The 12,294-nt window shown below is 50.0% G+C and overlaps 1 protein-coding gene across 1 annotated transcript in view; it reads left to right on the top strand.

The window, feature by feature from the left end:
* BTBD16 (BTB domain containing 16) overlaps positions 1–12,294 on the top strand; it is a 52,692-nt gene that overhangs the window by 4,234 nt on the left and 36,164 nt on the right. Inside the window, exons 4-5 of the mRNA XM_027529190.1 lie at positions 5,735–5,808; positions 8,305–8,448. Of these exons, the coding sequence (XP_027384991.1) occupies positions 5,735–5,808; positions 8,305–8,448 (218 nt within the window). The remainder of the gene's footprint in view (positions 1–5,734; positions 5,809–8,304; positions 8,449–12,294) is intronic.

The following is a 12,294-nucleotide window of genomic DNA, read 5'->3' as shown; positions in this document are numbered from 1 at the left end:
AACCTGAGGATGGTGACTGGGCCACAGGGGCAGAGGTCTCTGGGACTCGGTTTGCGAAATCGCTGAGCTAAGCTGGGAGTGGTGGCCATTGGCACTTAGCTAAGCTGGGGGTGGTGGCCTGGGGGTGATGGCCATTGGTGCTGGGCTTTAGGACTATTGTGCTATGCTAAGTTGCTTCAGTTGTGTCCAACTCTTGGCAACCCTATGCACTGTAGCCCACCAGGCTCCCCTGTCTATGGGATTCTCCAGGCAAGAATACTAGAGTGGGTTGCCATGCCCTCCTCCAGGGGATCTTCCTGACCCAGGGATTGAATACACATCTCTTATGTCTCCTGCACTGGCAGGCGGGCTCTTGGCGGGTTCTTTACCGCTAGCATCACCACAGCAGTCTTATTTGACAGGGTTGAAATTCCTTGTCCTACATTCACTCTTTCTGTGACCTTTAGCCAGTGGCTTAACCTCCTTGAGCTTCAGTTTCCTCATCTGTGAAATGGTGATAATATCATCTCCCTTGAAGAGTTGTAGATTTAAGGCTTCCCTGGTGGCTCAGATGGTAAAGAATACACCTGCAATGCAGGAGACATGAGTTCGATCCCTGGGTTGGGAAGATCCCCTGGAGAAGGGAATGGCAACCCACTCCAGTATTCTTGCCTGGAGAATTCCATGGACAGAGGACCCTGGAGGGCTACAATCCATGGGGTCACGAAGAGTCAGACACAACTGAACAACCAACACACACACACACACACACACACACTTGAAGAGCAAGCTGGAGGATTAAATCAGATGGTATACTGAAAATGATCAGTGTTGTTCCTGGCAAATAGTTAGATGCTCAATGAATAGAGATGTATCTTTATAGCCTGAGCAGCAGTTTTAAGTACTAATCCTGGCCTTCGATTTGGGGGAATGTCAGCCCTGTGCTCTGTCAGCCAATGACTGGTGTCCCACCTAGGCAATCACCTAGGCCTAGAGCACCTAGGCGCTCAGTCCACATAGGCTCAGCTCAACTGTGAATTTCATCTGCTCCATTAGCCCCTTGTCGTGTTCCTGAGACAGTCGACTAGCCTGGGCATGTCCTTGTCGTGGTGACAGCAGAGGGTAAGAGGGCAAGCCCAGTTGCACCTGTGCTGTTCAAACCTTCAGCCACCTCATGTCCGCTAACATCCCATCAGCCAAGGCAAGTCACATGATCAAAATCAAAGTCAAGGGGCAGGAAAGACACTTTGGAGTTCCTGCAGGAAAAGGCTGTGTATTTGGGGCCATGGATGCGGTCCACTACAGTGTGGGAGGAACTGCTTTTCTTTAACAAACACAAAATTTCATCTTCTTTATTTCCTCAGTGGGGATTTATTCCTTGTGGTCGTGGGAAACATAAACTTGGAGAACCTAACAAAGGTTTTGTTTAATTTAGGTAATAAAATAAAGGACTTATTCTGGTAACCCTTCTGCACGTTCAGACTTGTCAGCTAACAAGATCGATACGGGGAGGGTGGAGTCCTGAACGGTACTCACGACACACACGTCCTTGGGCACTTGCCCCCTAGCCCTCAGCCCGCCCCCACCAGCAATCCTGTTCTTGGCGCCAATGCTGTTATTGTTGCTTCTCCCACTTGGGGGCGCTGTTGGCTTTGACAGGCACTGGATCAATCCGTATTTCACAAGTTCTGTAAAGCAGATCACTGGCAGTGGAAAGCTGAGTTAACTAGCTCCCAGCTTCGCATTTATTTCAGAAATGTAATTGTGCCTCTCATAGGTCAATGCCCTGGGTTCTGCCCAGCTGGCCAGTACTTGTGGTTGGGTCTGTGGGTTTCTGTGACACAATGAGCTTTTGGCTCCATCACTCAGAGATGCCAATGACTCCATCTCTCTGTCTCTTCTGGCTCTTCATTATGCTTCCTTCCACTGGGACTGGGGTGTGGACTGCGGGGAGAAGGAACCTGAGAGATGAGTCTCCTTGCCAACAGCCTAACCTCTTTGTGCCTTAGTTTCTTTATTTGCATATTGGGGATGCTCTCTTACAGGGTTGTCGTGGGAATTTATGTGACATAATTTAGTGAGAGTTTAGAACGGAGTCTGGGAAATAAATACCCAATTAACACGTGTCATGCGGTGTCCCTGGGGTTCTTTGGCATGTATGGACACAGCTAACATCTGAACCCAGAGATCCAGGATGAAGAAGTACGGCTGAGGAAGGACCTCTCCCCGGAGGCTTAGGGGGCTTGGACTCTGGGAAAAGGTGATCCTGCCTCATGTTTGCTCCCATTCTGATCTCAGTGCCGAGTCCACTCGGAGAGTGGGAAGAGGCCACTCTAAGAGCCAAGGATATAAAGGAACCCATCGGTTTTTATCAGAGAGCAGTTCTGGGAGAGGTGGACCAGAGACCATGATCCATGGGGTAGCGCTGATAGGAGAACTGAGTGCTCAGCGCCAAGTGTACCAAGAACCAGCCGTTTTATGCCCCTAGCGACCACCACGTGGTCCCCGTTTCCCTCTTAAGAAGGGAAGCACTGAGTCCCAGAGGTGGGTCCAAAGTCTGCATTACTCTTCCCAGAAAATTAAATTGGAGTTTTGCATGTTGAAGATCCCCTGGAGAAGGAAATGGCAACCCACTCCAGTATTCTTGCCTGGAGAATTCCAAGGACAGAGGAGCCTGGCAGGCTACAGTCCATGGGGTCACAGAGAGTTGAACACGACTGAGCTACTAACACTTACTCCCCTTCATTTTTGCATGTCGAAGGTATCAAGTCAGAAGCCCTTTGGGTGGTCTGCTGCAGGAAGTCTTTTTGTCTTTGAGAAACTTAATAGACTTTCCTCTTTTCTTCTCTCTCTCTTTTTAGTCTTTTATTGAATTTGTTAGAGCTTCCCTGGTAGCTCAGTTGGCAAAGAATCTGCCTGCAATGCAGGAGACCCTGGTTTGTTTGATTCCTGGGTCAAGGAAGATCCCCTGGAGAAAGGGTAGGCTACCCACTCACTCCAGTATTCTTGGGCTTCCCTGGTGGCTCGGTTGGTAAAGAATCTGCCTGCAATGCGGGAGACCTGGGCTCGATCCCTGGATTGGGAAGATCCCCTGGAGGAGGGCATGGCAACCCACTCCAATATTCTTGCCTGGAGAATCCCGGTGGACAGAGGAGCCTGGCAGGCTACAGTCCATGGGGTAGCAAAAGAGTCAGACACAACTTAGTGACTTTCACTTCACTTCGTTGAATTTGTTACAATATTGCTTCTGTTTTATGTTTTGGCTTTTTGGCTCCAAAGCATGTAGGATCTCAGCTCCCTGACCAGGGATTGAACCCACACTCCCGGTATTGGAAATCAAAGTCTTAACCGCTGGACTGCCAGGAAAGTGTCCCCCCACCTTTTCTTCTCTCATTTCTCTATCTTGGGAGTGAGCCCCAGACTTACAGCATGTTCCCAACATCCTGCTTCATCCCAGGCCACTTAGTCCCACAGAGTGAAGAGGACAACTCACAGATGCCATGTGTTCCATCAGCTTTTCCGATGAGCCTGAAATTAGCCTCAACTTCGGGAGCTGCAGAGCCTGCGGAATAAACGATCTTTCTTGGCAAGCAGCCAAGACACCAGGAAAAGGCAGTGGGATTACTTCTGTTGCCTGCCGTCTCCTGGCTCAACCGATGACTCGAATGTTTGTTGAGGATAGTTGAGTTCATGGCCATTGCCCCATTATTTCCAAAATCTGTTGCTCCATTTTGAGATCACAGCCTGAACTCCTGACCTTAGCCAGCCATTGCCAGATGTGTGACCCAAGCCACTAGGGGCTTGGAGTCTGGCTTGGGTCAGTCCCCCTGCTCCTGTGGGATAAACAAGTCTAGCTCCCACTGCCTTCCTGAGGCTGAGTCACTTGCAATCATCATTTCTGCTTGGAAATGGCAGCATGTGGTCAATATTATTCTGTACACAGGCTCCCCCACCCAAGCCCTCCTGCAGACACCCTGGTCCACCAAGATTTCCGGCATCACGGGAAAACAGCATGGCAAAGGTGACCCTGGCTGGATTGTGGCGAGTGTCCCTTGGCTGGTTGGATTTCTTGGAATGACTGTGACTGTGTGACTCCAGCTTTGTTGCCTGTCCTTGCTCAGTGGGACGAATCTAGTGTTGAGGGGAAAGAGTCTTATCTTTGTTACCACCCAATCCTTGATATTATCGAGCACATTCATCATGGCCTTGCCTGGGCTGCTGCTGCTACTAAGTCGCTTCAGTCGTGTCCGACTCTGCACAACCCCATAGATGGCAGTCCACCAGGCTCCCCTGTCCCTAGGATTCTCCAGGCAAGAACACTGGAGTGGGTTGCCATTTCCTTCTCCAATGCATGAAAGTGAAAAGTGAAAGTGAAGCTGCTCAGTCATGTCCAACTCTTAGTGACCCCATGGACTGCAGCCCACCAGGCTCCTCCATCCATGGGATTTTCCAGGCAAGAGTCCTGGGCTGCAGCAGTAAATAAAACGCCGACTTTGTCTCTAAAGGCTGCGGAGCCTAACCCAGAGGGCGTGTGGGGAAATAGGTGACTAGAAGACCCTGCAGAAGGAGTTTTAACAGGGGGAAATCTCGGGACAGGCGGTGTTTAGGGCTTCCCACCTAGCCTCCCCAGAGGAAACAAACACTAAGCTTATCTGGAGGACGAGTGGACGTTCGTCCACTGAGAAGGAGAGGGAGCTATGCGTCCACAGATGGGAAGCAAGAGGCGCTGGGTTCCGACTCTTGAGAAGGGCTGGAGCAGGCAGTGCAGGGAAATGAGGCTGCAGAGACAGGCACAAGCTGGTTAGCCACGCTACCGAGGCTGGCTTGCCCCTGGGAGCAATGGAGGAGACATCGAAGATTCTCAGCAGGAGAGAGGCAAGATCAGACTGGCGTTTCAGATGGTCAGGCTGCAGTGTGCGGTGTGCATCAGAGGGCACCAGATGGACGCCTGGTACCTGGCAGCGACTGGGGGGAGATACTGGTGGCTTGGATGAAGGTCACAGTAACAAGGGCAAGGATTCACCCAAGGAGATATGGATGAATTCAAAAGACATTCCATTAGATCTGGGCAAATGATCAGGTGAGACAACATTCAGGATACTGGCTTGGGCAACTGGAGGCGGGTGGTGCTATATCCTGGCAGAGGATTGGGGTTTGGCTCAGGGTGGATTCTTCTTCATTTTTTGGCCATGCTGCTTAGCTTGCAGGATCTGTTCCCTGACAAGGGATTGAACCCAGGACCATGGCAGTGAAAGCCCAGAATCTTAGCCGCTAGGCTACTGGGAAACTCCCTTGGGAAGATTTTGAGTTTGATGGTGGACACATTGGGGCATGCATGACGCTAACCAGAAGTATTGCTGAGTTAATTTCCCAGACATGTGCAGAACCCTCTCTTCCTTTCTCCAGCGGTTATTTATTGAGCACCTACTATATGCTAGGCTTTGTTTTAGACATTTACCCAAAGAGGTGTCATTCAGCATCCAGATGCAACCTCACATACGTCCGTGGTAAGGATGCTCACAAATTGACAACAGGAATGAGTGATTTGAGCTGGTCATCAGACAGAGCTTACAGTTTGTCAGACTGGTAGACCCCTGGGGACCTGAGGAAACTGTCCCAACAGGAGAGAGGTGATAAGTTTGGTTCAGGAATGCTTTAGGGATGCTTACACTGGAATGATAACTTGTTGCAGATCAAGAAAAATGTCAGTGTTAACTCCTGGATTTTTTTTGTGTTTGTATTTTTTTTTCTTGAGGTTATGCATTTCACAAATTCAGAAGATTTTCCCTGAGAATTTGAAGAACAAGACCATCCAAAGCAGAGAGGCAGGTGAGTTCCTGTCACCAGTGAACTCCTCAGAACGTTGCTAATCTCAGAGGCATCATGTGGTCTCTGTGGAAGAAAACCAGTGGCCAGGTCACTAGTCTGGAAGCTTCTGTTCTTGCTGACTGCACAATGTCCCACGTGTAACGTGTGCTAAATCGCTTCAGTTGTGTCCGACTCTCCAATCCCATGGACTGCAGCCTGCCAGGCTCCTCTGTCCATGGAATGTTCCAGGCAAGAATCCTGGAGCGGGTTGCCATTTCCTACTCCAGGGGATCTTCCTGACCCAAGGATGGAGCCCACATCTCTTATGACTGCTGCATTGGCAGGCGGGTTCTTTACCACTAATATCCCTTGGAGAAGGGAAAGGCTTCATTCCAGTATTCTGGCTTGGAGAATCCCATGGACTGTATAGTCCATGCCATCGCAGAGAGCTGGACATGACTTTCACTTCATTTCATTTCACTGGGAATTCCCAACATGTAAATAGGTGCCATCAAAATTATTTCCCAAATGCACAACGAAGGAAATCAAGCTTGGCAAACACATTTTCATATGCTAATGGCCGTGATGAATATGGACCTGCCGAGTTTACTAAGACTGGATTGGAAGACGAAGCAGAGACTCATCCAGCCCGGGGCAGCTGTTCTGGGTCCCTCGGGGCTCTAAGCAGTCACACTTGGACGCCCACATCTGCATTCATCCAAGAGGACTTATCTGCAGTAGGATGAGGAGTCAGACTGGGTCTGTCCAGCTGGGAAAGTCCCACTGAGCTCCACGAGGGGCCTGGACAGTCAGCTCCTTGGTGGAGCATTTATGGATAAACCCCACCCCACGGCATGGCCGTCTGAGGTCAGAGCCAGCCTCCCTCTCCAGTGGAGGCTCATCGATTTCTTTTTACCTTTCACTTCTGGTTGATGGTGGGGTGGGAGGGGGGTGAGAAGTACTGTGAGGCTGTCTCCAGACTCAGGAGAAAGAGTTCCAGATGGGTTGTGTTGTCAGCCCTGCGTTGCCAGCCTGAAAGCAGAAGTGGGGGGGCAGGGACACTCTTTATCTGCAGTTCTGCCCTTTCTCTGCAATCTTGTCTTGGGGGAAAGTTCCTTCTAATCCAGCAGAGCCAGTCTGTCACCTAGGGTGACCCAAGATTTGAGATGAAAACCCAGGTTCTCGACTCCCAGCACCGAACAACATCGTAAAGCTGGTGAATAACAATAATTGTAACAGAAGAGGAAACAGGTGCCCAAGGTCACACAGTCAAAATAATAACAAAGCCAAGAAGTATAGGAGGTGGGGCTGGTGAACCCCAGGTCCTGTCCGGCACTGGGATTTAGGGTTTGGAGGGATCACCCCAAGCGTGGCTCCCTTCTCCACAGCTCTGTGCTAATGCAGGAGTGCAGCCTCAGAGCCCCATTTACCCACAGCCTCTCCTGTCTCACTTGGCTGGGTATCTCTGGATCCTCCATCTGCCTTCCTAGCCAAGTCTCTTCTTCTTTTTTTTAAAATTATTTATGCTACCGCATAAAGAACCCTCTTCACACTGTAAGCCCATTTCATCCCTGTGAGCTTGGGCTTTCTGATGACCTCCATTCCCTTGAGGAAAGCAATGCCGATGAGAACTCTGCTCTCTGGGGATATGGGCTTTTTTCTGTAATGCTGTTGCCTTTCTGGTGGTAATAATAAGGCACTAACGGCCCAGCTTCACTGGTGGCTCAGAGGTAAAGAATCTGCCTGCCATTGCAGAAGCCAAGAGTATTATCCTTGGGTCGGGAAGATCCCCTGGAGGAGGAGATCCCCTGGAGGAGGAATATACCCACCCCAGTATTCTTGCCTGGAGAATCTCTATGGACAGAGGAGCCTGGCGGGCTGCAATCCATGGGGTCACACAAGAGTCAGACACGACTTAGCAAATAAACAATGACAGCCCAGTACTTTTTCAACAGGGGACCAGGTAGCAATTTTTCTCCTCAGAGGACATTCGACAATGTCTGGAGATATCCTGGGTTGTCACAATTCTGGGGTGGGAGACTGGCTACTGGTATTCAGTGGGTAGAGGCCAGAGGTGCTGCTGAACATCCTCCCGTGCTCAGGACAGCTCCCTCCATCCCCCCCAAAACAGAGAATTGAAAGTGAAAGTGGTAGTCGCTCAGTCGGTAATGGGGGAGACAAGGTGAGCCCCACTCCAAGAGTGTGGCAGCCAGTGTCCCTGCCCCATGGATTCCAGCCCCCGAGTTGGAGGGCAGCCTATGTGCCCCTCTTGGTCGGCAGCCCTGGTGGACATTTATCACTTTCTAAGTTACCCTGTGAGTCTGCCCATCGGATCCACCTGGCTGTCAGGAAGCTCCGTGGGGCTGGAGCTTTGTTCCTGAAAGGCCCAGCGAGGCTGCCTGTCCACTCGTCTGCTCAGTAACGGGACGGACAGAGAGGATGCGGGAGAAAGAGTGACAGCGTGTTCAGGTCGGGGCGTTGCGACACCCTTTGCTCAGGATCTTTTCCCGTCCTCAGATGTGGTTCTCGAATGCCTTGGCTTCAAATGGGAACTCCACCAGCCCCAGCTTTTTCAGTCCGAGACCTTGGCCAAGCTCTACCTGATGGGCCTGGCCCGGGGCAACGCAAACCCTGAGAAGGAGTCAGTGAAGATTCTGCAAGGTAGGTTCTCACCCAGGGCGGGCGCCCCAAGGACCTCTGGTTAGAGAGGCCCCAGATGGGCATTTGGATACTTGTTGGGGGACCACGATCACCCTTACAATTAAGAACAAGGCTCGTGGTCTGACCTCATCACCGGACTTAACCTCAGTCTCCGTGGCTGTAAAATGGGATAATGGTTCTGTTGTGTTTCGCTGTGGAGGAGGAACAGGTGTAAAGTTCTAGAGCAAAGCCTGGCACAGCGTGAGCACTCAGTAAGCGTCAGGTATTTTTTCACAAGAACACATTCTTTTCCACCTGCTACGGAGGAGGCTCTGCCTACTTCTTTGAGAATATGGGTGGGTGCTGAGTCCGAAGATGGGTTTTCTAGAAAGAGGGCATGGTTTTGACATCTGTGGCTTGTTTGGCCCTAAGCGTGCTTGTTGGAGCTTTACACGTGTCCATCAATTTTCTTTGTTCTTTTCCTTTCGTTTCTCTTTTCTTAATTCCACCTCACACCCAAAGCTATTTAGGTCACTTCTTTCTTTTTTCTCTTGATTTTTAATCCTAGTAATCCCCAGTCGCTCCTTATCTGTCCCACACGTTCCTCTCCTGCAGCCTTGCCAGCTTCTTCTCAGGTAATATAGAGTGGCGTCTCCTCCAGACACCTCATAAGCAGGTGCCATGGAAAAATTCGAGGCCTGCGGGGCAGCCGGCATGCCAGCCAGGATGGAATCACATTTCCAGGACGTGGCAGTAAAGCTCTGATATTCCAGAGCCAGATAGGCTGCCGGAGCCCTCTGTCACCGCCCTGCCCTGAGCCAGGAGGAGGAACCTGGCTGCCTGCCGGAATCTTCCCGGCCACGGAGCCTCTGACTCAGCCCTTCCCGAGTGAGCTGGGAGCCCAGAGCAGGCTGCGGCATTCCCACAGAACAGTAACGAGCTTCACACTGCCTCAGAATCTTCTTTGCTCTTCCTATGCGTTTGTCCCACTGTCTTCAAAGTGACACCAAGCTCTTTGCCCATGGCCCCTGTGCCCAGGTCACAGCTCTTCCTGGGAAACCAGTGAAAGGCTGTGGAGGTCCAGACAGTGGGTGCCTTGAAAATCAAGAGAATTTGTGTTTTTTTTCCTATTCTCCCCCAAACTTCCCCTCCTATCCAGGCTGCCACATAACACTGAGCAGAGTTCCCTGTGCTGTGCGGTAGGTCCTTGTTGGTTATCCATTTTGAATATAGCAGTGTGTACATGTCCATCCCAAACTCCCTAACTACCCCTTTCCCCCAGCAACCATAAGTCTGTGAATCTTTCCGTTTTGTAACTAAGTTCATTTGTATCATTTCTTTCTAGATTGCACATATAAGGGATGCCTTAAGATATTTCTTCCTCTCTGTCTGACTTCACTCAGCACGATACTCTCTAGGTCCATGCATGATGCTTCAAATGGCATTTTTCCATTCCTTTTAAGGGCCGAGTAATGTTCCATTGTATACACGTGCCACATCTTTATCCGTTCCTTTGTCGATGGACATTTAGGTTGCTTCAGCGTCTCAGCTCTCATGAACAGTGCTGCAGTGAACATTGGCATGCACGGATCGTTTCAGCTCATGTTTTCCTCCGGATGTATGCCCAAGAGTGGGACTGGAGGGTCATATGGTGTTTGAAAAAACTCTAAAAATAAGAAAAAACTCTATTTTTACTTAAGGAAGCTCCATAGTGGTGGTATCAATTTACCTTCCCACCAACAGCGTAGGAGAGTCCCCTTCTCCCCACACCCCCTCCAGCACGTATTGTTTTGCTATAGCCATTCTGGCTGGTGTGAGGTGATGTCTCATTGTAGTTTCGGAAAGTCAAGAGAATTTGGAAGGGGAAAACAGTGCTATCGTTAATGCCTTTAGTAAGTCTAGAGTGGTGTCAGTTGGGACCTCCCTGGTGGTCCAGTGGTTCAGACTCCAAGCATCCATTGCAGGGGCACAGGCTCAATCCCTGGTTAGGGAACTAAGGATCCCACATGCCATGTGGTGCGGCCAAAAAACCACACACACAGAAGACATAGAACAGGCTCACTTGAAGGATGGGGCCCTCCTAAGACAGCCGTTCTAATTGCAGCCCCGTGCTAGAGGCTGGGCCCGGCTGGGGGACATCAGGCAGGTGCGGGAATGAGACTTCAGTGGCCGAACTGTCACAACTTCTCAGTGTCTCCCCTGCAAGCACCACCAGTTGTGTCCAGCCCTGGGACTCTTGTTTCCAAGATTTTCAGTGCATGCATGCGTGTTAAGTCACTTCAGTCCTGTCAGACTCTTTGCAATCCTATGGACTGTAGCCCGCCAGGCTCCTCTGTCCATGGAATTCACCAGCCAAGAATACTGGAGTGTGTTGCCATTTCCTCCTCCAGAGAATCTTCCCAACCCAGGGATCGAACCTGTGTCTCTGTGCCTCCTGTATTGAAGGGGAATCTTTACCACTAAGCCACCTGAGAAGCCCTCAGGCTGCTCACAGCCTAATGAGAGAAAGAGGGAGGGAAGGGGGAGGGCCGCTGTCAGTGTGACCTTCAATGTCCCTGCTTTGAAAGTCACAGTAGTTGTGTCTGATCATTGGGAAAAGTTGGCCCATGGGGACATGATTCAGTTCAGTTCAGTTCAGTCGCTCAGTCGTGTCCGACTCTTTGCGACCCCATGAATCACAGCACGCCAGGCCACCCTGTCCATCACCAACTCGCGGAGTTCACCCAGACTCACGTCCATCGAGTCAGTGATGCCATCCAGCCATCTCATCCTCTGTCGTCCCCTTCTCCTCCTGCCCCCAATCCCTCCCAGCATCAGAGTCTTTTCCAATGAGTCAACTCTTCGCATAAGGTGGCCAAAGTACTGGAGTTTCAGCTTCAGCATCATTCCTTCCAAAGAAATCCCAGGGCTGATCTCCTTCAGAATGGACTGGTTGGATCTCCTTGGAGTCCAAGGGACTCTCAAGAGTCTTCTCCAACACCACAGTTCAAAAGCATCAATTCTTCGGCGCTCAGCCTTCTTCACAGTCCAACTCTCACATCCATACATGACCACAGGAAAAACCATAGCCTTGACTAGACAGACCTTCGTTGGCAAAGTAATGTCTCTGCTTTTGAATATGCTATCTAGGTTGGTCATAACTTTCTTTCCAAGGAGTAAGCATCTTTTAATTTCATGGCTGCAGTCACCATCTGCAGTGATTTTGGAGCCCCAAAAAATAAAGTCTGACACTGTTCCCACTGTTTCCCCATCTATTTCCCATGAAGTGGTGGGACCGGATGCCATGATCTTCGTTTTCTGAATGTTGAGCTTTAAGCCAACTTTTTCACTCTCCACTTTCACTTTCATCAAGAGGCTTTTTAGTTCCTCTTCACTTTCTGCCATAAGGGTGGTGTCATCTGCATATCTGAGGTTATTGATATTTCTCCCAGCAATCTTGATTCCAGCTTGTGTTTCTTCCAGTCCAGCGTTTCTCATGATGTACTCTGCATAGAAGTTAAATAAGCAGGGTGACAATATACAGCCTTGACGTACTCCTTTTCCTATTTGGAACCAGTCTGTTGTTCCATGTCCAGTTCTAACTGTTGCTTCCTGACCTGCATACACATTTCTCAAGAGGCAGATCAGGTGGTCTGGTATTCCCATCTCTTTCATAATTTTCCACAGTTTATTGTGATCCACACAGTCAAAGACTTTGGCAGTCAATAAAGTAGAAATAGAAGGTTTTCTGGAACTCTCTTGCTTTTTCGATGATCCAGCGGATGTTGGCAATTTGATCTCTGGTTCCTCTGCCTTTTCTAAAACCAGGTTGAACATCAGGAAGTTCACGGTTCACATATTGCTGAAGCGTGGCTTGGAGAATTTTGA

The sequence above is a fragment of the Bos indicus x Bos taurus genome, chromosome 26 (assembly GCF_003369695.1).
Source record: "Bos indicus x Bos taurus breed Angus x Brahman F1 hybrid chromosome 26, Bos_hybrid_MaternalHap_v2.0, whole genome shotgun sequence".
Classification (NCBI taxonomy): Eukaryota; Metazoa; Chordata; class Mammalia; order Artiodactyla; family Bovidae; genus Bos; species Bos indicus x Bos taurus.
This window is presented reverse-complemented; position numbering and strand designations above follow the sequence as displayed.